This window comes from Oryzias latipes, chromosome 13 (genome assembly GCF_053564925.1).
Source record: "Oryzias latipes strain Hd-rR chromosome 13, Olatipes_Hd-rR_3.1".
NCBI classification, from domain to species: domain Eukaryota; kingdom Metazoa; phylum Chordata; class Actinopteri; order Beloniformes; family Adrianichthyidae; genus Oryzias; species Oryzias latipes.
The window spans coordinates 11450073-11474682 of record NC_136249.1 but is presented as its reverse complement, the minus strand read 5'-3'; the positions used below and the strand labels follow the sequence as shown (position 1 = coordinate 11474682).

At 42.3% G+C, this 24610-nt stretch overlaps 1 protein-coding gene across 2 annotated transcripts; it reads right to left on the bottom strand.

Annotated features, from left to right (window-relative positions):
* Window positions 1–5605: 5605 nt before the first annotated feature.
* tiparp (TCDD-inducible poly(ADP-ribose) polymerase) lies at window positions 5606–24362 on the bottom strand. Of its 2 annotated transcripts, none has more exons than XM_004075883.5 (7): window positions 24040–24362; window positions 22072–23122; window positions 15158–15347; window positions 14589–14776; window positions 10547–10849; window positions 9191–9448; window positions 5606–6893 (listed from the first exon to the last, which is right to left on the bottom strand). In XM_004075883.5, the coding sequence occupies exons 2-7, from the start codon at window positions 23094–23096 to the stop codon at window positions 6704–6706; spliced, it is 2154 nt and encodes a 717-aa protein (XP_004075931.1). In that variant the 5' UTR covers window positions 23097–23122; window positions 24040–24362; the 3' UTR covers window positions 5606–6703. The 2 variants fall into 2 exon arrangements, with proteins under 2 accessions (XP_004075931.1, XP_020564088.1); XM_020708429.3 differs by lacking the exon at window positions 24040–24362 and adding an exon at window positions 23517–23916.
* Between the last annotated feature and the right edge of the window lie 248 nt (window positions 24363–24610).

Sequence of the window (24610 nt, the reverse complement as noted above, 5' to 3'; positions counted from 1 at the left end):
TGATGACATAACAGTAAACCTTTCAAAATAAAACAGGAAACAGAACTCGAACATGACAGAAACAAAACGGAAAGCAAGAGCCAATACAAAGAAACCCAAACCATGACATCAGGTGACTACCTCCTGAAGCTCATCAAGAGAATGCCAAGAGTGTGCAAAGCAGTAATCAAAGCAAAAGGTGGCTACTTTGAAGAACCTAGAATAGGACATATTTTCAGTTGTTTCACACTTTTGGTTATGAATGTAATTCACATGTGTTCATTCACAGTTTTGATGCCTTCAGTGTGAATCTACAACTTTCATAGTCATGGAAATAAAGAAAACTCTTTGAATGAGAAGGTGTGTCCAAACCTTTGGTCTGAACTGTATATATATATATATAGAGAGAGAGAGAGAGAGAGAGAGAGAGAGTGAGAGAGAGAGAGAGAGAGAGAGAGAGAGAGAGGAAGTTGCTTGTTTTGTCATTGATTTCTAGGCTTGTAAAACTCTAGCTCTGATTTTTACAGTATTAAATTCTTTTGCAGGCAAAATAAAACTCTACAAAGAAAATCTCAAATATTTCTAAAGCCATAATTTTGGGGGGGAAAAATGGGTTGAAAATTTTTTTTTTTAGCTTCTTTTTTCTACAGAAAAAGAACATGGGAGTTACCAATAGTTTTCCTTTCTGGCCAGGAAACCAGAAATGTACCTTAAATATTACAAAATAACGTTAATATCTTTTAAAGTAGTATCATCAAACTATTTCCTACAATGTTAAATTATCTATGTCTTTTAAAATATTTATCTTTTTTTGGGGGGGTGGGGGGGATCTGTGCATTTCCAAAGTGCTTCCAATGTGTATCCAATATTCATTCACTCCTCATTCATTGGTGATGGTTAGTTACGGTTGTAGCCACAGCTTCCCTGGGGCAGACTGACAGAGGCGTGGCTGCCAGTTCACGCCTACAGCCCCTCTGACCATCACCTGGACATTCACACACCAGTGGTGGTAAATTGGAGGCCGGGAGGGTGAAGCGCCTTGCCCAAGGACACAACGACAGTTGGCTTGGGGGAGCGGGGATCAAAAAGCCAACCCTTTGATCATTCGCTGACCTGCTCAACTGCCTCAGCTACTGCTAAGTTTATAAAGCTGTCCAATGCACCAGAGAAACAAGGATTTTTCTTGTCTTTGTGCACATTTCAAGGTTCAAGGGTCTGATCAGGCCTACGGTGTGGAATAGAGAAACCTTTCAAAAACCAAACAGTAAGACTGAATCAAAAGGTTCCTCAGACACCCGGGTTTCTGGTTCTGTTGGTGCAACATTTTAGCAGCAAGCCATAAAAAACGATTGATTTGCATGAGTTTTATGCAAAGCCATATAGCCTGGACATTTCCAGACATTCAAAGGACAAGCAGAGTGACAGCACCCTTGCACAACTGTTTGCATCCAACAGCACACTCCTTTGAATAATTAAGCTCTCTTGGATGCTCCTATGACGGCTATAGTTTATCTTTCTCCTGCAGACACAGCCCCGTGTGCTTCTCTGCAGCCTCATCTCCCCTCTTTTAGCCCTCCCGGCTTCTCTTGTCTCTGTTGCCCCCATCCCCCCCCACCCCACCCCCTATCTGCTTCTTTCATTGCTCGCCTCTTCTAACCTCAGCCACCAGGTCAAGTAGGGCCGTCTGCGTGCCAGAGGCAGTTCCTGGAGGGCGGTCAGGCAAACAAACACAGCCAGTGCCCGCCGCATGACTCACGGAGATAGACGGAGGGAGCAGAATCATTAAGATGAGGCCTTTCAAACTGTCAGGAAGTGATGAAGGAGGGTGCACTGGAATGGGGAGATAGAAGAAGCAACATGGAAGGAAAAACTGATTCAACGATAAAGGCGTGGTGAGTTTGGGTGAAAAAGAAACAGAAGAGGGCAAACAGAGGACAACCTGCACAGTTTTCAGCAGAAGGGATGAGGAAAAAAGGTAGTGTTCTCATACCTTTTCTTATATCACCTTGTCAAACCCGCCCCCCCCCCCCTTTCTCAGTGTCTTGCATTCCCTTCCAAAAAGTGAAGCTCGGCCTGACGGTTTCAGCCCAAAGGAGAGTCATCTGGAGCTGCAGCTGCGTGCAGAGAAACAACAAACACTGAGGGGAGAAAGGCTCTAAAGAGACTTCCAGCATTGATGGCAGTCAGTCAAAGGGACACAGTCGGCCACAGCACACCAGAAAAAGGACGTCATGGTACGCTTAGACACTTAAATTGGACCAAAATGATCAGAATGGGGATCTTTTACTCAGTTTCTTTTCTCTTTCCTGCTAAATTCAGCTTTATATTGACTATTGGAGATTCCTTTGACTTCCAGACTTAAAGAGACAAAAAACACATTGGATGTAACTTTCCTTTGAATTACACCAAGGAAGTGCAAAGAGTGTAACCTCTGTACATTTTACATTATTTAAAGAATTTCTTCCCACTTTACAGGTCACCAGCAAGTTAAATAATAATAATAATAATAATAATAATAATAATAATAACAATTATAATAAATATAATTATTATCATTATTATTATTGTTATAAAGACCACACAACCCTTAAAGAAAATCTCCTGATACCCTTTTAAAAATAAATTATAAAGTAGTTAAATATTTATAATCAAAGATTATTAACACATGTATTAAATACAGTTTGTGCAACTTTTACATAGATCTTTAAATACAAATAATTAGTAATTTTTTAATGATCCATGAGTTGATCAACTGATTTGACAGATTTCTTTTAGAAAATGATGGGAAGTTAGTTTGTTTGCTGATTGAATTTGAGCACAGAAACCAGAGAATCCTGCCATTGAGAGGTCTGTGCTAAACTCAAAAACATGTTGGCATTTTTTCTATCTTTATTGTCAGAACAGGAGACTGTTATTTATTGCTGCCTCTTATTAGTTTACTCTTGTCAACAAAAAATTGTGTTTCTTTAGGTTGATGGGATGTTTGAGGCCGGCCTGTGCTCAGTGCCTTTGGCAATTAAAAAGATTTTTATGCATAAATGTATTTATTGATTGCCTTTATAACACCAAAATGACTAAAAGTTGGATTTATCAAAGGCTGAATAAAGTCTGCAGTTTAGATTCTCTCTGTAACCCCCTCCATGCTGCAGCATCTCTTCAGATTTATATTATTAAATTCAGATTTATATTGTTATGGCATCGTAATAATGAAAACAAAGAGTCACTACAGGCTCCACATCTGCAAAAAAAAAAAGGCCTGAATCTTTAAGCTAGTAAGTTCGGTCTAATTCAGTCAAAATGGTATCAAAAAAAGACAAAATGCAAATTCATAGTTATTCAAGCACAGAAAGTTTTCTTGGACCACAGATTCACTCGTGTCTGAAATGAATCTTATGCATGCAGGAGAAAATATGCATAACTATGTGAAATAACACATTTAACTGCGGTATTTGATCAAGCTCATAGAAAACAGAAGTCTTCCAGCTCGGCTGGAAAGTCAGTAATTTGATCAAATCTGATCAAGTGTTGGTGAAGAAGGACAACTACCACGGAAGATGACATTAAATTCAATCTGCTTATGGTCACATTTGTGTTTCAGGCCATGAAAACAGCAACCTTTTCCTCAAAAAAAAAAAAACTTAATTCGGTGAGTTTCTGAATTCCAAACTGTTATCCTCCATTCCTGCCTTGATCGATTAGTTCTGAGAAAACACCAGGGCAGCTGATTTCCTAAGAAATGAGGAGGGAACAAGCAGGATGAAGGTGTTGATCTCTCTGACCCCCCACCCCTCTGGAGAGCTTTAGATACCAAAGACTCACTGCTGCAGGCGAGGAGAGAGGAGAGCCTTGAGACATGGCTAACATGTCAAGGACTTGACATGGAAGAAATCATTTCAAATGTTGGTTTTCATCCCACGGGACCAAAAAGAGAACAAAGGATCAGAAAAAAGAGCTCTCCTGTGAGATCAGACTATTTTATACTAAGCAGCCACATTTCAAACCAAACGGTTAAAAAAATCTTAAAAGATTTCACACCGATGAAGGCATAAAACAACAAACACTTGATTTTTCACCCAAATGGATAAAAAAAAGCTCAGCTGTAACAGATTCCTGGAACAAACGGTTTAGTTTTTCGCATAAAACATAATTCACTCTATAAAAAAAATCCCGTTTTTTGTTTTCATGACAAATAACCCCAATATGGAGTCTTTTTTGGCATGTAGTTGCCTTTTTTTTGCTGATCCACATCACCGTCTAAACATCAGTCCACTGTGAGTGTGGGCAGAGCTTCCTCTCATCCATCAAAGCCGCCCGCTCACATCAGTCCAGCTCCTAATAAATCCAGGCGCTGAAGTCCCAAGTCTGCATTCCCTTCACTTTATGTCATCAGTAAAATCCCCATGCCACAGCTGACTGACTGACAGACGGTCTGTCAGTGCTGATGAAATAATTGCCCTTCATTCCATCAGCTTTGAAATGATCTTCATCAATGAAGCTGTGAGCTCGTCTTCAGTCATATTTCTGCTGCACTGCTGCTGAGACAAGGCTAAGAAATCATTCGATCTGAGAACACAAGAATGCAGCATTTGTGAAATCTAGCAGCATTAAATGCACACTCTGATAAAGAAAAGTGTTTCTGGGGCCTTTTAACATGTTCTTGTGGAATTTTTGTGTGATAATGGAGAACAAACACAAAGATAATTAAGAAAGAAAATCAAGCTTACGATAGCGTTTCAGAGTATTTCTTTTTTCAAATCGTTGTGAATCTGAATCAGATGAAAACTGTTTTTAGTCGATTTTAGTTAAGTAGAAAATATGCTGGGCAGGCTGCAAGCTTCCTGCTCCGCTTCGTTCTGATGCATCCACCTGCAGACAAATGGATCCGTGTTCGTCTTTGTTTTCCTTGTCTGAGCTGGAATCTGGATCAAAACTGTACGGCTGCATAGCTGCAATACTGCTCGCCATTTTTGTCTCACCGGTAATGTCAGGTTGGGTTGTGAGGAGCTGTAAGCTAGCAGGAGTGTGTAAACATGGATGATAGGAAACAGGGCAGGCTTACTCCTCACCAACGTCCCGCCCGTAAGTCTGAGGGGAATTTCTGAGAAACTCCTGCCGCACTGCAGAAACTATGTCCAAGAAAATGACAGGTTTTTTTTGTCTTGAAATGGCCTAATCCTAATTTAAAAAATGACGACTGGGAACGTTTTGAAAATAGATCAAAAGATGATCAGAGTGAGACTTAAATGGTTTCAGAGCAGACGTTACATCAGGGCTGCCCAATGATCCTCTAGATTTACCCCCCTGCACTTCTCTACCTCAGATGTGTTGAGTCAATCAGAATGAAGAGACAGCTGAGTCAGCTAATCAGCAGTGCAGAGAACTGGAAAACGGGCAGGGTGGTAGCTCTCCAGAACCCGGCCTTACATGTTCCAAACCTTCAGCTTTCACATCAGCACTCTTCACACGTAACTCAAGTTTAATGATCATCTTGGAAAGAGTTTAAAAAACTTCACAATTTAACTACTAATGATTCCTGATTACTCAAATATGGGGCTAAAATCCAACAAATGTTTGTCATTAAGCAACATTTTGTGCCTTCTTCTCATTTGAAAAAATGCAACAGCCGTTCCTCAGTCGATTCTTTATTTAATCAACGTTACATTAAAACTAACATAAATAAACATTTTTTATCAACAAAAGGCACACAGCTCAACTATAAACAAAGCGAACACCTGTACAGTTTGTCTCAAAGAAAACAGATGAACAAAACAAAAGTCTACTGTCTGAACAAGAGCACGCTCCACAAAGAGATGAGCTTCAGCTGACGTGTTGACACAATGCGACAGCGCTGCCGCCGCCGCCGCCGCCAGCGGCGTCGCCTCCAGTCCCGGGTCTTAGCATCAATCCGCACACCTTTTAGTACCTTCAAGAGGAACCGCAGTGAAGGGTGCAAACATGGAAGAAAAAAGAACAAAACAGCAAAGAGCAGCTTCATTTGAATCCTCTGCCAGGAGGTTTACAGTATGCAGATGTCCCTCTGAGGCTCTCGTCCACCGTCTGCGTGAAGAGGCCAAAAATGAATGGCCACAGAATTTGAGATTCAAACACGCAGCATAGAGATTAGTGAGGGAAGGATGTTTTTTTTTTTTTTTTTAAAATGACGTATTGCTCAGAAGCTAGCTGGTCGCTCACTGGAATTTATGACAAGCGGGTCAACGATGACCCGGTTTCTCTATGCAGGCCCCAGACTGCTGATTCCTAAGATTAACCGTAGAGCCAGCTGGTCATTCACATTACTGGCAGGATACTGCCTTGAACAGTGTTTTGTTGGGGAAACAAGTTCATGTCCAGACACACGGCTGAGTTGAACTGCTAATGAGGTTTGTTTTTGTCTCTAAAATAATGTTAATCCTCCTGTGCCCTAAGACGACCCCATCGCTATAACAGTTATCAGAGGGTCCACTCATGAAACAGGCGTTGTCCTTTCCAGTTTTGTCCAGTGGAGTCGGTCCTGCTCTCCCATGTAGTCCAGCCGAACGGCGTGTTTGCAAACACACTCCAGTTTCATCTGTTTACAGCAAACGGGTGGATGAAACCGTTCCAACTGGTTACACTTAAGCAATTTCCAAAACGTCTGCTCCACCCGGCCACCGCCTGGACAGACCACAAACAGACTATAACTTAAGCCTTTGCAACGTAAAGAAGCTGCGTTCCGGTGAAGAGCTTAGATGGCCACTGTGCTGGGAACCTCCTCGTAGTGGATGATAAAGTAAGGGTAGCTCTGGTCATCGTTGAAGATGACATAGATCTGGGGGTCCACCCAGTTGTCCACACAGGAGTCATAAAGGTCACTAGAGGGGTCACGGGGGTTGATGGGAGGAGGCCGTCGCATGGAGGGATTTCCTACTGTGAACCTGAATAAAAAAACACAGCAAAGACAACCTCTGTTATCTTGGTGGAAACACATGGAGGCATGGCAACTTCTAAGTCAACATTTCAGGAAATGTGACGTTCAATCCTTTGAGTGATTTCAAGGACTAATTCGGACAAAAGGCTGTGAGTGTATGCCATGATCCCATGCTGTTAGCATAACTCTTCAAAATTAATGTCACATCTTCAAGATCCATCAGCCTGAGTAACATTTTTCTCATGCATCATGAATAAAGAACACAAAAATGAGCCCATTAGAGACAAAGGCAGAGGCTGGAGTAGAAGTCTGGCTTTTTCTTGATGCCTGTGGAACACATTTAAAGGCTTGACGTGTAGCTATGTGTGTGTGTGTGTGTGGGTGTGTGTGTGTGTGTGGAGAGCAGAACAAAAGTAGTGATGTACGATGCGTCCAGCCAAATCAGCTGTTTTACATATGCAGCTGCAGATTTGACTCGCTCTTAAAGAGATGGGAGCTGCATTGAAGAATAGCATGGCTGAAAGATGGTTTATGGAAAGGAACCTCAGGATTTTCATAATCCAAATGAATGTTGATGGGTTTTGTAAATTTAGTCCAAAAGGAGGGAGCCTGCAGAAAATTGGCCCAAAGAAATGAGTTGTTTATAAGGATGTGTTCAGGGAGAAGAGAACTGTCAAACACCAAACTATACGTTAAACCCGTACAAAACACAAACTAACATACATCTGATCTAGATTAAGCTATGTGACGCATACGTGGAATTGGATCAAAAAAGAGTTTCATAAAGGGGATGAAAACTGGGAAGTTTTTGAAGTTTTTCTCTGTTTTCCCACCAATCATAATGTTGAAAAGGTGGAGTTGTGGCCAGACATGAGTTAGTTAACAGATTTGAATTGAAATTGTGAATTTAATTTACTTTGAGTTCATATCGTGTGCAGTTCAGCTATCATATGGGCTGTAGCCTTTTTTCCATGATAGTGACGCCACCATGTTAGAGCCTATAAACGTGAGTAAGCAGGGATTGGTCCGAGTCAATCTGAGCCAATTAGCGGTGTAACGATTAATCAATGAATTGATTACTATTCTTATGATCCAACCAGATCAGTCTGTTTGAGGCAAGTTGTAAATCAAATGGAATTGACCTAAACAATATTAAAATGGTTTTAAAATGTGAATGGGTTTGACATTAACACTTTTTTACTTGTTTCTTTGTACACATATTTAATTTACTTATTATTATATTATATTATTATCTTGCAAGAAATAGAAGAAATCTGGAAAACTTCACCTGCACTGAAGTGCAGTCACCATGGTTGAGATTTTTTGGCTAAAGATGTCATGGATCGATTTTAGGTCAGTGAATTGGATCGGATGGTTCAAAAGGAACCACTATAGGCTATGAAGCGGATCATCAACCACAAATTACGTATGACACGAATAGAAAAATTGTTTAAATGAATTGTTACACCCCTGGTTTCTATGGTAACCACTCTCGCCAATCAGGAATAGGTTTTTTGGAAGTCCACACCCCTACCACTTTAAAGCAGGTTACATGAAATCTGCCAGTATATACAGTCAGGACCATAAATATTTGGACAGAGACACATTCTTTCTCATTTTGTTTCTGTACATTACCACAGTGAATTTTAAATAAAACAACTCAGATGCCATTGAAGTGCAGACTTTTAGCTTCTATTCCATGGGTTGAACAAAAAGATTGCATAAAAATGTGAAAAAATAAAGCATTTTTTAAACACAATCCCTTCATTTGATGGGTTCGTAAGTGTTTTATTTAAAATTCACTGAGGTAATGTACAGAAACATGTGTCTCTGTCCAAATATTTATGGTCCTGACTGTATCTGGAATAAATTGGACTACAGAAAAAAAATCTAGAAATTACGACTATCAAGAACATATTAAAAGTTATCAGAGCAAGAATTGTTATTCTGACAAAATAAAATGACTGGGTAATAGCAGTTTTTTCGTCAATAGAATTCTATGGGATTTTGGCTTTTTGGAGGCTGTGGGTACTTCCTGTTTGGAATGTGTGAAGGGAGGGGTCACTCAGTCCAGTTCTCTTACACAGTCAATGGTATATACAAATATCTCCATAAAAGAAAATTCATCACAAGAAATGAGAAAATCCCTCAAACCAACCAAAGTGAAGGCTACTTTAATAAGTAGGCCCTGCTAATGTACATTCATTCATTGTATTGATTAGTCTTAATAAAGTACATTTAGAATTTCGGGTGGCATGGTGGACAGGAAGATCTATGTTTGTGATTTTTCAAAGCTGCACATACCTCCCAGTGAGGACTTTGGCCAGGAACATGCAATGGACTCCTTTGGGCGAGCGCTTGGAGAAATTGTGGGAGTAAACCGCTTTGCGAGCAAAGTAGGAACCCTGGCCAAACATGGTGGCGTGTTTCCCGCAGACGCGCGGGTCGAAGTTGTGCTTGCAGATGCCCTCCACCACGTCGGCTGAGGTGCCGTGGAAGAGGTGGCGCTCGCTCAGCAGGCGGTCCATTTCCGACATACGCCTTGACATGTACTCCTTCTTCCTGTTGGATTTGACAGAGATACTGGATCAGAAGTGTGTACTAAAAAGGGGTCACAAGTCATTATGCAGACTTATGCTGAAGGTACATAAGGTGTATGATAACACAGATCGGTTCCCCAGAGCTTGTCTGAGGACTCTACATCCAGTGTAGCGTTTCTATTGATTCATCTTTGTTTGCTTCAAAGCTGCATAGAACTATTGGGGCTTATCAGTCTCCTGAACGTCTCAAACACACCACCTAAGCGTATAGATCAATTAAAGACACAGCGAGGACAGTGTTTTGTGTCAAAGCCTGTGACCCACACATGAACCTCCCTGCTTCAACAACTTGTGACCTGATATCACACATGACCCACTTGCAAACATGCGACTCATTTCCTACACCCCTTACATTTATTGCCAAGCTGCTGAGCTTCCTTTCACGATAACTGACAGTCTCTTGCATGCAGATGCACACAAACCCTGACATGCAAAGAGGCTGTGGGCTTTGCGCTCGCTGCTGAAGTGTGGGAAAGGGAAGCTGACTGACAATTGGTAGGGGGGTATCACTTTCAGAGTTGGTGATAGGCACGCACAGAGACACACACAGACAGTCATTGTGAAACCGTGTGGTACTGGTCGGTGTGGTAGAGTTTTACTGTTTCAGCTTATGGGACCTGTTCTGGGCCAACCACAGCGGTAAGCCTGCAGCGTTCACAAGCGGAACATCATCATCACCAAACATCTCTTCATCTGCTGAGTTCACACACTCCCATCCACTTGTTCTCACGAACCTCAGCACAGCTGCTAATGTTCAGTCTATTTCCCTTCTTTCAAGACTACTGATTTTTTACCTTGTAATGGTAAACAAATCCATGACTGACTGTAATAAACATTCATCTCTGAATTCAACTATCTTATCTTCAGATATGGCAGAACCTCCTGACTATAAACACAAGAATGACACAATGCTACAGCTCATTTAAATGAGTCTATATTCATAAACACTTTCTGTAAAGCATCAAAGTCAAACAGCACATGCACCACAGATCATGTAGAAGAAATTAGCCCACACCAACCAAAAAATAAATAAAAGTCCTCTACATTGTCACGCTCTCACCTCTTGTACTTCTCCCAGAGAAATGGGTTTTGTACTCGCTGGATCTTGATGATCCTGAACTTGGTCTCAGACACCGTCTTGTGGAACAGGCTGTAAACGGTCCTATAGCTGCGGTCTTCCCGAGACACGGGCACCCGCAGGAAGTCCTGGCTCACTGGCATGGGCAGCCACGTTTCTGGAAAAAGGCTGGGTTGGTTGGTGCTTGTTGGTGAAAGAGGCTGCGAGGCCGAGGTATCCATGGGCGTGGAGGCACAAAGGGAGGAGGGGGCGGCGAGAGGAGACGTAGAGAGGCCACCCAAGGTCCTGGAAGAATTGGCAAAAGAAAATGACATTGATTTAGTAAGAGATTTTAGGGTATTGGTCTTAAATTACTAATGTTTGTTGTCTTTAATGTGTAACACAGCAAAAACGAAGACCATTGTTTCAAGAAAAAAATATCTTATTTTCTGTCTTGCAAGAAAAATAGTCTTATCAAGAAGAAATATCATTAAAAAAATATAGAATGTATTTATTAAATAGCGATTCTTGGTCAGACCATTTTTCTTACCTCGTTGGCAAATTTATTTAGCTTATTTAAAGAATGTTGTTAAAAATGTTGGAATTTTGACTTATTTTTAGAGGGCCTGTTTTTGTAATAAACAACTTTTTCTATAAATGCAAATGCAGGAAGGTTCTAATTGTGGTGCCACTTATAGGCCAGTGATTTAACAGATTTAACAAAAAATGATCTAAATTAATTTCAAAATTCCATTTTAAATTAGATCAAGTAGTCCAATTCTCATATCAACAATTAATTAGTTAGTATGGCGTCTTTTCATTGCTTTTCTCCCTTTGTTACAAACTCAAAGGATTCCTATGTGAAACAAACATGACTAACTGTAGCAATAAAGGCTCAACCGTGCTGCAAAAAAGGGGAAAAAAGATAGAAAAGTCACATTTCACCAACTGTCACCCATGACTGCCCTGCACTGCAGGATGCTCAACAGCAGCTGTCAGACACCAGACCCAACAAAAGTAGCATGTGAAAATTAAACCGAGACATCAGACGAGACACTGGGGTGGGGGGTGGTGAAAGGGGGAGGCAGAGACGGGAGAGAGAGAGTGAGGGAAAGGTGGGGAATTAAATGCCAATTGTGGAGCTGTCTCTGAAGTGACAGAAAAAAAAATGATCATGTCTGGCAAACGAGTCAATAACAGTAGTTTGGCTGTCAAGTTATCACGCTCTAAGTGTAAATGCCGTTACCCCTATCAACCGTATCAAAGTGTGCGTCTGCCGGTGTTATCAAGATGTTTTGAGTTTGTGTGACACTTCTTTTCATCTCTTTCTATCCCTTTGTCTCATCTTGTCGCCTCCCCCCACCCTTCAAATCGATGCTTCTATTCCCTGTGAGCTTTAAGAAGATCAAGAAGTCTGCTGTGGGAAACAAATGTGAAATAGAAAAGTGTCGATAACAGAGGCGTGATGGAGTTGGGCAGAATATTCTGAAAAGGAGAAAGATAGCAAAGATAGAAGAGGGGGGAACAGCTGAAAAAATCATTGGGGGGAGCAGAGGAAAGTACCAATCAAGCTAATGACCTCAATCACTAAGTCAAGCACAGATTGTTCCAGAAGGACACCGTTTTAAACACTGTAATAATTGACATGTATAATACAAAGTGAAAAACAAGCGTGCCTCTCAAACTGGAGGGTTTTATGGTTCCCCTCTCTGAGTCTGACTTTCTGTTCCCGTTATGTAACTGTGATCAGATAAAGTGATTCACCCCATGAACAAAACCCTCCATGCAACTCCAGTTCCCTGCAGTAATGGTTCACACTCATCAGCTTGGCTGTGCTGCAATCCGAGTCTGGAAACCATTTAGGCTTCCCCGGATGCTCTCCCCATCACCCTCTCTTTGGTTTTTTTCTTGTGCGTTTTGTTGTCTCCATCCAGTCTTCCTGTGTTCCGGGCTCCATTTTGCTTACTAGACTCTCCTGGTCGGGTAGGAACAGGCCCGTTCTAGCATTAGTTCTGCATGAGGAAACTGGCAGGACAATACTGCAACAGACTGCTCGGCACATGGAGTGAAAAAGAAAAGCTGCAAGTGGGGTGTAATGACTCCACTCACTTCCAATCTGCTACCACTTGTTTCAAGTAAAAGCCTAAAAGTGCTATAAGGCAGATCACTCCACTGTTATTAGGGCAAGTTGAAAGGCCCTGACTAAAATAGCAAATTCAATCACATACAGAGGCTTATCTCAGAAAAATACTATTCTGTGCATTGGGGGCATTGTCATTTTTTTTCTTGGCTTATTGCATTTGCCCCATTATCTCATCCTCCACCTGTTCGTATCCAGCGGCCTTTATTTCAGACAGGACAACCTCCTGTGTATCAGCAGCTCGGTGTGACTCGCCAACAATCTGAGCTGCAAAGTGTTAATGTGCTTTTCAAGCTTAGCTCCAACTGCCAGTGTGCAGCGGCGCTGAATGGATCAAAGGTAGATGTAGTGTTCGAAGGCTTTCGAGTATTCAGCCCTGACTGTGACATTGGCATCCTGTACCAGCCTCAGTGTGCCGGCATATCTCCAAACACAAATGTGCAAAGAACAGGCAGATCTGAGAGGAGACAGAGTGTCACGTGCTGGAGAGCCAACTTTTTGAGTGTGTTTCATTGAAGTGTTGCCAGGAACCATAAGTCAGGTGAAACACAAAGCCTATTTTTAATAATCGAGAGATGCATGATGTCCTGTTTTATAACAAGTGTGCAGCAGGTCAGCAACTAATGTGAAAATGTATCAAATAATTGGTTGGCCCTAACCTAACCTCTACCTTTGAAGCCTTTCTGAAAGACAATCAACACAGAAAGATTTCAATATCATTTGTTTATTATATTGTCAAAAGACAAGCTTCAATTAAGCCAGATCATCTTGTTTTTCAAAAGTTAAATACTCCATCTTCTAGTTCTATGTTACGAAAAGTTTAACTTATTAAGTGTAAATGAGACCTGGACTGAGTAACCCCTTCCCCCTGGCATTCCAAACAGGAAGTACCCACAGGTTCCAAGAAGCCAAAATCCCATAGACTTCTATTGGGAAATAAACAGCTATTCCTCAGTCATTCTATCTGTTGGAATAGGCATTCTTGCTGTGTTGCCATTTTTAACATGTACTTGCCAATCCTACATGTTTCCATAATTTTTATTGTAGTACAAGTTAATTAATTTATAAACTGGCCAATCAGATGCCTAAATAAAAGTATGAAGTGCCTGCTGACCCCTTATGTCCAACTTTCGAAAGGTTTGATTGATAAATTCTCCCAAGTTCACTTTCAAGTGAGAAAGGCTACAGCTTATTTCATAAGCCACTACACCAGCTGGTAATGCTAAAGCTCTGACACAACCAACAACATGTTCTAAACCAGTGTTTTTCAACCTTTTTTGAGCCACGGCACACTTTAACCTTGACAGCATTCAAAAATTTAAAAAAAGGAGAAACTCATCGTCTGAATTGATCTACAGTCCCTCCACAATCTCACATGCATTTTTTGTGATAATTGTGGCAGAAAAAGCTGGAAGCTGCAGCTGTTTTTTCTAAAAGATGTAATAAAAGTTAAGTTAAAAGATTTAAAACTGTTTGATGTGTGTTCGTTGTGGTTTCAAGACGGTTAACAAGGACGACTCGTGCGCTGAGACGCTGTCACTTTAACCCAATGCATCATGGGAGATGTAGTGCAAAATCACTAAATCGCGGTACCGTCATTCTTATCAAAATGTCTTTAATAGAATCAAATAAACACAAAGAAAAAAGTATTTTACGATCTTTCATATTCCTAACAACTCAGTGTTTTATTAGGGCCTGTTTGGATGAACACAGAGCTGAAATCCTGGAGATGGGAAATATTGTTAGATCAGTTAATGAGGGCAATTTCCCACGGCAAACCTGACCATCTCCGTGCCGCGGCACACTGGTTGAAAAACACTGTTTTAGACCCTCACTCAACAATGTTCAACTCCCAACCATCAACAAGCGGTAAAAATGGATAGAGAATTAGTTTTGTGTACTCACTGTAGATGTGGTGTAAGCATCACAGAGGACATGAACATGGGCCGCTTCTTGATCTGACGCCGGAATCCAAAGACTGCGTTCTGCTGGAAGCCCTCTATGATGTTGAGGATGTACTGGTTCTGTAGAGTAATGAATCGCACTTCTTTAAGACCTCTTGAACTCGCCTCTTCTATGAGTTTTACCACCGGCTGCAAATGAGAAGAAGATATAATAAGTTAAGTTAAGTTTTCCAGGAAAACGACCAGTGAATTCTTATTCTACAGATAGAGAGGGGGTGTGGTGCAGTTGCTGATGGCAGCCAAAACAGGACGAAAACTGTAACATATAAAATTGCCACATAGATTTAAAGTCGCTAAATGGTTTCCTTTCTGGTGAAATGAATTGCAGTTGCAGTAAGCTGACTCGCAAAGGGGGATTACATCATGTTCACAAGTGACTATGCGCCTCTAAATGATTCGATCAAAGTGGCCACACAATTGACCAGAGTGGGCAAAGTTAATGCGTCTGGCCTCATTTCCTGGGCATCCATGCAAACAAACACAAGCACATGAAAGCAGACAGTGGCTCACCTCGGAGTATTCCCTCCAGCCAAAATTGTCTCTGCAGTAGTACTTCCACACTGTGTGACAGCTGGGTGTGGGGTTTGGGGTTGTTGCAGGCACGGGGAGAGGGCTGGGGGGAGTAGTCAGCCGCCGAACACAGTCAAACTCGAGGTCACACACTTGCATTGTCCCAAAGTTTAGGGTAAACACTCGGCCCCTGAAAGATAGAGGTAAAGTCATTGAATCAGCCGAAAGACAAAACGCTGCAGTTAGCGGTTGAACGGCAATCTCGCTCACATCCCGCTAACATGCAGCTGTGACATGGTGACCTTGTTAACTGGTATTTATATTTCAATCAGCAGCCATGTGACCAAGCATATGGCTGCTGATAGAACCTTAATTCAACCCATGTGCCCTGGAGCAAGACGACCAAATCGCCAGTTGCACAAACAGAATGACTCATACAGGATGACAGCTTTCCATGAAAAACAAAGACATGACTTTCATGAGACATGTAATATGAAAATAAAAGGAAACAAGAGAAATAAGTTCATACAGAAAGCCAGAATGACTAAATGGCTCTTCAAAAGCAAAAACAGATCACTGGCAAAGAGATTACACTGATTTGTAAATTAATCGGATAAAAAGCGGACTTCGACAGAATGTATTGCCTCTCTTGTTCGCCCAGTGTAACATGAAGGTATGGCAATTAAACAGATTATAAAATTGAGGGAATTGGTTGCTTTCCGACGATTATGAGAGAATCTGCAGTTGGGTGTGGTACTATGTACTAATATTTCAGATGATTTCAGATCCATCTGTTATATGAATAAAAAAGATGCATACCATCATCAAGTACAAACAGTCTCAACATGTTGTGCCTCAGAAATGTATTTTATGTAGGACTGTGAGATCATGTATCACTCTTCACATCATTCCTCTATTCCGCCTCTGGGAAATCGTTTCTGGGTCAGCTATAACACGTGAACATATGCACTATACACTGACATGCTGATGTACGGAAGTCAAGCGTAGGTTAGGCTCTCAAAGACACCCACAAGTCACACAAATTCCAAAAGAGAATACAAAACAGACCCAAACACAAACTGACACGTGCTGGATGTCTACAAAGGAGCTTCTGTCTTGGGTGTAAATATGAAACAAGCAGGTTTTAAGACGTTCAATACCTAAAACAGAGAGACGCTAAGCTAGAGGAGCACTGACGCCTCGTCTTAGAATGAGTACACGGTAAACAAGAATTCAGCTTTCTGTACCGTAAGTGTAATTGCCGGTTACTAAGGTTGCAAGCTCACAGATTCAAAGACGGCACACGTTGGCTACTGTCAGGAGGATAATTAAAACCGCCTGAGTCATATTTTAAAACCTTACAGAAAAATGCTCTTATGAATAGTATTTTCTCACACTATATTTACAGTCAGTGTTTCTGCTAAGTCATAGCAGGACTGTATCTCTAAGAGGAAGTGAAACGAGAGCTTGCTCACTGAGCACGTGCAGAAACAAAACAGTAACTGAGGAATAAGTTACAGATTATTATCTGCTAAGCAGAAAACCAGAACAACAAGGCAGGTAGATAAATGCTCGTGTTTACAGGAGTTTCTGTTCTGTATCTAACTAACCGGTGTTCTGGTTTCATGAGAAGAAAAAGCACAAGTATTAAATTTGAAGTGAAGTGAGCAACAAAAGAGAAAAACAGAAGAGAAACGATGCATGGCAGGGATGCAGGAAACAGAAAATGTAAAAACAAATTAACTGGCAAAAACAGAACTTCTTCTGCTTTATCTCTGAACAACTCGTTCTCTTCTGTGCACTGTGTTTGCTTAATTGGAGTCATAAGAAAAAGAATCGTACACCCCTTCCGCAGGTCTAAGGCTTCATGAGTCAAAACCTGATAAAAAAAAAAGGCAAAAGCACCTGGTCTTTATCAGGTTGGAAAATCAGGAGAACACAAACTGACATTAGCAATAAAACATGACACACTAGGCTGGGTCATCTTTTCTGAACAGCTAATACAACCGGCCTCAGAACAACCACCTTTAGCAGCAAATTAGTTTACAAATTGAAAGCTTTTATTCGCTGTGAGTAATAAAAGCTCAGGATAATCATGAGGTAGAGCTCACATGAGGTTTTATTTACTGATCTTTGAGAACTAATAAGAAAAGGAATATTTTTTATGACCTGGTACTTAAATCCTTGGTAGTTCAATAGAGTCTACTCTCAATTTTTCCCGTCATGTCATTGCACTGGTTCTTGTTTTATTGCTTCTTCCATTATCTCGACAAATCTATGTTCTGTGTTTTCTGTGTGGGGAGGAATGTGCATGTTGTGCACCTGCATAGTCCCTTCTCTCAGTGCAGAACAGTTTCTACTAGCAACAGCTTGTTATGGCGACAAAAGATTATGTGTGCGTGTGTGAAACTCTCCTCTGACTTATGATGCATGCACAAATATTCACGTTTTAATATGAGGAAGTTACAATAAGCCTCTCTGAGTAATAATCTTTACTGTATCTCTCACTTTGGTTTCCCTATGCCATTAAAATCCTTTCAGACAATGACTTGCAAAGCTTCCCAACCTACATTGGCACTGTTCTAAAAATAAAATTCCACCAGTTAAATTAAGCAAAAGGAGATTCTGGGTTTTCAAGTCAAAAAGTTGGAAAGGCATGCAAGAACTTCCTGTTTGGCAAGATCAGGGAACATGTTAGAAATGTTGAACTCTTTAAAAAATATACGGATTTGCAGAAAAAGCTCAGACAGCAAATTCCAAATCTGATTGGGAGAAATGGACCTAAGTACAGCAGCATACACATAAACAAAAACAAACCCTTAAAGATGTGATAGATGGATTTATAAAAATAGAAAATGTCACAGTAGTGTCAAAATTACTTATAAATAATGTCAAAACATAGATATAGACTTTTCGCTTTTCTATGGCCAACCAAACAAGAACCCGCATTCCTTCATCAGCTACGCCACTGAAAACGTCACAAACAAAAAAAAAAGATTAGAGGCAGTCACACACAAGCAGAAACACATTCTTTGAGCAGATTCGTGTACACACATGAAAAAACGTATCCAGCCACGCCTTGATAAGTCAGTCAGTCAGTCAACCAAATCTGCTGACAAAGGCCTTTCTCACACTCCACCTCATTGATGTCATAGGCTAGCCCCATTTGCTCATGTTGGCCTTGCTGACTTTCTGGTGTTCCTCATCTGAATCTTGTTCTGCGGCTCTGAAGAACGATAGTCAAAAAGAAATCTTATAAACAGAAAACAGGATCTGCTGACTCTTGCATGTCCCGAGCTGTTCCTGTAAGTTTCTACCCGTCTTTGTAATAAAGCTTGGAGCTCAGGGGACCGCGTCCCTGAACCCTTTAACCCCGTGTTAAGATAATCTGACAGCACAAATTAAACAAGGACACAAAGCACAAAGCAAAGATAAACAAGTAGAGGGAACGACAAATTATTAACACATAGGAACAATTAAACACATATTTACACTTCTCTGCTCATTGAATCCACAAACAACAAGAGATGAAAAGAACTACAACACATTTAAGGGATTAAGAACCCACTCCAATGAAAGTTGTTTTGTCAACATGTTCTTATAGCATTTTTCTCAAGAGTATTTTTTATTCAAAACATTGTGAATCAGAAGCAGACGAAAGAATGCCGTTTGAAAAAGTTTGTAGTTGTTACCTACAAGGACCAGACGCTCCCCACTCTGCTTCATTCTGATGCATCCACTTGCAGACGACTACATCAATGTACGTTTTTATTTCCTCATCTGAGATGGCATCTGGCTGAAAACTGTACGGCTGGATGGCTCCAGTATTGGTCACATTGTCCCAGAGTAAGCCTGCCCTCATTTCCCATCAATCCTTACTAAAAGTGGATGCATCAGAATGGAGTGGAGCAATTTATTTATTTTTTGCCTAAAACTCTGCCATCATCATTAAAAGACCAATGAGAACACTTTGATAAGTAAAACGATGATCAGAGTGGGACTTTAAAAGTGAGTGCAGCAAAAACAACAGAATGAGATACAATTGAAGGCGAAAAAAGCAATAAAAAGGATTTAGTAAGTACAGGATTAAGGAAAAAAGGAGGGATGAACGTCAAACTACAGACAGGACCTTGTTCCATTGGTTCATAGCGTGAGCTGTGTGATAAGCCCAACAAACACTACGTGCACACACCCAGGCTGCATAGGATGCACGCCTTCCTGAAATCTACACCGTGCATATTTTCATTTTGCTCTAGGTAACGAGGTAGCACACAATCTCCTGTGATATAAACACAAAGGCACACACATAGGTGTCAGGTCACTCTGCCCTTGGTACTCACAGCTTAGTGACTTTTTATGCCGGTTAATGACAAGCGACGCTTTTATCGCATGGCTGACAAAAGAATCTGTCCCTAATCCGCACATTCAAATTATGAGAGTGCCCTCATAGCTATGTAAAGATAAAAACTAGGTCCTAAAGCGAGCCCTTCTGAAGAGGAAACCAACATGACTGACAATGTTTTATTACCGTAAATTAAATATATCATAAAGTACTGAAACCAACCACAGGGTATATATTCATACAGAATACACAAACTGGTTTAACAAAGAACATCTTGGAAAAAGATTACTACAGTATATGACTGTATGACACTTCTCCCTCCTGCTGAGTTCATGACTAACATGGATTAGTAAAACTCCTATTCCGGCTTATCATATGGATAGGATTAACCTGAGCTATGGCTCATACACACATGGAGAGAGCTCACACTCATGTGTGTGCTCTGCTATACAGGAGTGCATAATCAGATACAGATACTATTTTCTATCCACTCTTCCTGCACCGCACACCAAACATGGCCGTTGCCATACCGACAACAGAGCCTCTTAAGTCATCTGCTGCTCTTTAGATCACTGAGGCTGTCATCATTTGGGTCATGGTAACTGCTGTGATGCCTTCTTTTTTAATGTCGCGTTCGTGGTCTCGCATGCATGAAAAAACAAGCTGTGTTTCTAAAGAGAAATATCAAGAGAGCGCTGTCACACAAGCAGCACAACACAAAGCTTTGTGGAGCTGAACAACCAGGATAGGGTTTGTTTGGCTTATTCCACAGGCTGTAAGGAAGCCCGAAGTAAATAAAAAGTTTAAAAACTCTGTGTCAGCATATCACAATGCCAAACAAACACAAAATGCTTACAAAAGGGGAGCTGAGAGAAGCCAAACCTTTTTTTTTTTAAAGTCCCAACTCTTGTAACTGATCAGCAATACAATCTAATTTTTTGGCTTATAAATTTGAGGCGCACAACTAAACCTAACAAGAATTCCTGCAGCACAAACTAACAATTCAAAATAAAGACAGTGACTCCAAAAAAATCAATAAAGGTCAAATTTGGTAGGAGAAATGTTTTCTGGCATTTCTAGTTTCAATGGCACTTTCGGTTCCGGGTTCCAAACCGATCCAGCCTGACTGTGTGAGATTTGCCCTCAAAAAGCTTCTGAAAAATCTGGGTTGGCTCACCAGGTGCATATCCTGTTTGTGAAGCAATGTGCACTTTGAGTTTCAGCTCAATATACAAGCCAACAAGTCAAACAGACGCATCCATACTCTGACTAACCTGTGTGCGTCAACTTAATCATAAACAACGACAAACACACACACACTGTGGCTCAAAGGCAACACGTGTAATTGAAGGTGTCGATGCAGCTGATATAATGTCATAGTGCTGTGTTTGTCCTGAACTTTCCTTTTAAATTAAAGTGACAGAAATTGCATAGATTGCTTTGAAGAGGGGAGTGTTTTAGCAGCAAGTACCGTAAATGAGAATATTGATCGAATATCACAACCCGTGTTCAGATTTTAGGTCATAAAAATTGAACGCTCTCATTGTGTGCGAGTGGTCATGTGTAAACATGCTTGCATGCGACAGTTTCAGAGGAAGCACTACATGCTCCTTCACGCCCCCCCCACCCATTGAGGTTTTCCAAATGCTTGCATGAGTGTGTGTTCATCTACTGCGAGATAGTGAAAGGGAGGTTTATCTCTGTCCCTAAAAGGCGTGCGTGTTAGCACAGCACGCCACTTAGCTTCCTACTGCAGTCTTTTCGTGCAAGTGTCTGCATGACAAAGTGCGTGCGTGCGTGCAGCTGCACACCATAACCGTGCATGTTTACGACTGAGGGGAGGAGAGCTGCCAAGTGCGGCTGTGTCACTGACCACACAGCTCAACGGTGGGTCAGGGAGGTTCACTGCTTTCGGTCATGAGGGCTGTAAATTCGGCTTCGCTTGACGGCACAGCCAATCACACGGCTGCGTTTGGGAGCAGGGAAATACAGGAAATAGATAACAGATATCGGAACTGGGAGATGGAGTGCCAGGGCATGAAAGCTGCTCAAACAAAGAGTGTGCACATTAACTAGAAGGCACGTGAAGGCCAAACAGGCCCAGCATTCACACTCACACTGCTCTTGAAAACAAACAACAGGCTTAATAGGTCGGCCATCAGCAAGTGCAGAACAGCTGCAGAGCCTGTGCTTTCAGTTTGTAAGGAGAGGTGAAAACAAAAAAGGGAACTCGGCCTAAGATATCCTTTTATTAACACCCTAAACTAAAGGTGGCTGAGGCTAACAAAGATCCTTACTTCACGTTTGTTACCATGTATGCATCTCAATTGACCACAACGCCACATTTCCCATCCTACTCAGCTGTGTAAGACTTGTTCTACTCCAATTAATGCTAATACAGAGAAAATAAAACTGCTAGATTGTGGTTTCATTTCCCTGTTTAAGGCGAAGGATTTGAAAGTGACGTTTCCTACATACACAATGCACGAATCAAAATCAGATGCTGGTTTTAACCATGGACACGCACACGGACATTGTTGGACAGCACACTAATGACAGTGAAGGTACTTACTGAGTTTTAAGCCTAGCGTGCTCAGTGTCCGGGTTGCAATACAGTCTCTCCAGTTGTTCCTGGGAGTCGTCTGCTATGCTCTGCCATGTCTGACTGCTGCTCTTGCGTATCTGCCAGTGGTATGGCAAGACAGTGTGGTGGTGGGCACAGTCATTGCCATAAGCGCACTGTCCTTGAAGAAAATCCACACAAATGTCCACTGAGTCTGCCTGGTGTGTGTGATACTGGAGCTGAGTGAGGAGCTCAAAAACCAGGTCCAGGGAGGCCTCCTCGCTTTTATCCTGAAATAGCGCTCCTTTGACAGGCTGTTGCAGGAGGAGCGGATGAGGGTCCTGGATTCCAGTGCAGTCTTTGACTGGAAGATTCCCACCAACAGAGGCTAAGAGTTCTTTGTTTTTGATGGATTCTTCTTGATGAGAAACCTTGGGTGCAACTATGGGAGGTATATTCCTTCCTGGGGGTGTATTTGTCTCTGTGGCACCCACCACTCCAAGGCCGGGTTTCAGTTGAAAGCAGTCGGCGGTAGAATCGGCCACCTTGGGACGCTCTCCCCGCCGCTCCGTCTCTTCCAGCTCTGCAGTAGTATCAGCTATTTCCACATCAACATCCTGACTCATTAAGCCGGTCACTGCTGCTGCAGCTGTGGCGTCTTCAGTAGCTCCTGGGTCTTTCAGGCACACCTGCCCCACACAGCTCTGCTTCACCACAGCGGCCGCACACAGATTTCCAGGCGTCCGGCCTGGCTGGCTCCGGGGAACAAATACCATGTCTCCGGGGACCAGCGTGTCCGTGCTCAGCAAACTGGACAGTATAGGATCCTCCAGAGCATGATGCAGGCATTTGGCATCCAATTTCCTCTGTTTCTTCTTGAAATAAGGTTTCACCAGAGGTATTTTGTCTCGTAACCCCATGATCGGCTGTTCCGGGAAATCTTCCCCTTCGTCCACGTTTAAACTCATATCCAGGGAGATCCCAGTTGTAACACTGTCTGCGGATTTCTGGAGTATGTGCAAAGTTTTATCCATGATCTCCCCTTTAAAGCCCCGCAATCCTGAAAAACAAAAACAAAAGTAAAGGTAGTCATAAAAAGGTAACTGCTAGCATCCCATAATCTGTTTCCACAGTGAAGTCACGCTGGCGAAAAAGAGCAGTGATTAATATGTTGCTAGGCAAGCTATTATGCCATACAGTCACTATCAAAACACTCCTTTCCCTTCCAGGAAAACAAAAAAACCATTGCTCCGTCCTTATGCGCTGAAACGAAACACCCCCACCAGCAGCGAGAACGGTAGACTGGTGTGACTCCAGGGTCAGGCCTGCAGGAGTAACTGGAGCAGCAGTCACCACAGCGATCTGTTGCCACAAACACATTAGTCTTTGTCGGAATATTACAGGAACAGCCTGTTTCGCCAACTGGGAAGAAGGGAAGGTTGGAGAACAATTACCTAATCCTGCAGCAGAGACGTTACAACCTCCAGATTAATCATATTAGGAGGACATGTAATATCACTTTGTCGGGTATTTTTTGTTTTTCTTCTCTGGTCTCTGCTAACGTCATGCCCGCAATTACAGCTGCGTATCCGCACGGTAGCGATAGGATCATCCGCGTAACAACCCCCCTCTCCGCCGCCACCACCTCTCTCTCTCCCAGGACTATATTTTGATCACGGGAGTCCGATACGCAGCCCCCGCCGTCTACGTGCCGCTCACATCGCCGCTCGAGCAAGTTTGCACGTAGGCTACAGTTGACACACTCGACGGCACGCGCACACTTGAGCGGCGGGGGAGAAGAGACAAACGGGGCTCGCGCACTTAAACCCAACGATATTTTTTTTAAACAACTACGGGAGCTCGTTGGCTTCAAACGTTCCCAAATAGCAGGGTTTTTTTTCTTTTTTTACAGCGCAGCCTCTTAAATTGTGATCTATCAACAGACCAACAGCTTTGTCTTCATGACAAAACCCCTACCTGAGCGAGAAAAGCCACCCCTCTTCGACAGATTTCGACACTCTTTGGTGGGTAGAATCCAGTGTGTACATCGGCGAAGCTTCGTTTCCAGTCTTTTAGTCCGTTGGGGGCTACAGGTTCGTCCACTTCGGCAGCTCGTGTCCCGCTGCTCCCCCCGCCGCTCTCATCCTCCGTCTCTAGTTCATACTGGTCAGGACTCTCTTTGTATTCTTGTACGGGACAAGAAAGCGCCGCAACGGAGGGAGCACGAAACGACAAAGACGGGAAAGCTGGGCTGCTCGACTCCCGGCTCCGCACTGCCAGGCCCCGCCCCCGTAACCTGTCAGGGGCGGGGCTTCGGGTTAAACAGGAGAGAGAGAGAGAGAGAGAGAGAGAGAGAGAGAAAGAGAGAGAGAGAGAGAGAGAGAGAGAGAGAGAGAGAGAGAGAGAGAGAGAGAGAGAGAGAGTCGTCTGGCGGTGATGGAAGGAAGCTGCACTGGAGCGTGGGGCGCGCGCAGGGGCGGCCATACTGGAAACGCTTCAGAAGAGCGCCTCTCGTACTCATAATGACTAAGCAAGGAGAATCTAGTGA

What these genes read in the sequence shown, in the direction of transcription:
- tiparp (XM_004075883.5), bottom strand. Translation starts at nt 23,096, where the DNA reads ATGGATAAAACTTTGCACATACTCCAGAAATCCGCAGACAGTGTTACA. An exon ending in CACGCTAGGCTTAAAACTCA is followed by an intron (nt 15,348 to 22,071) that starts GTAAGTACCTTC and finishes TCTATCTTTCAG; the next exon opens with GGGCCGAGTGTTTACCCTAA. An exon ending in GCCAAAGTCCTCACTGGGAG is followed by an intron (nt 6,894 to 9,190) that starts GTATGTGCAGCT and finishes TTTTTTATTCAG; the next exon opens with GTTCACAGTAGGAAATCCCT.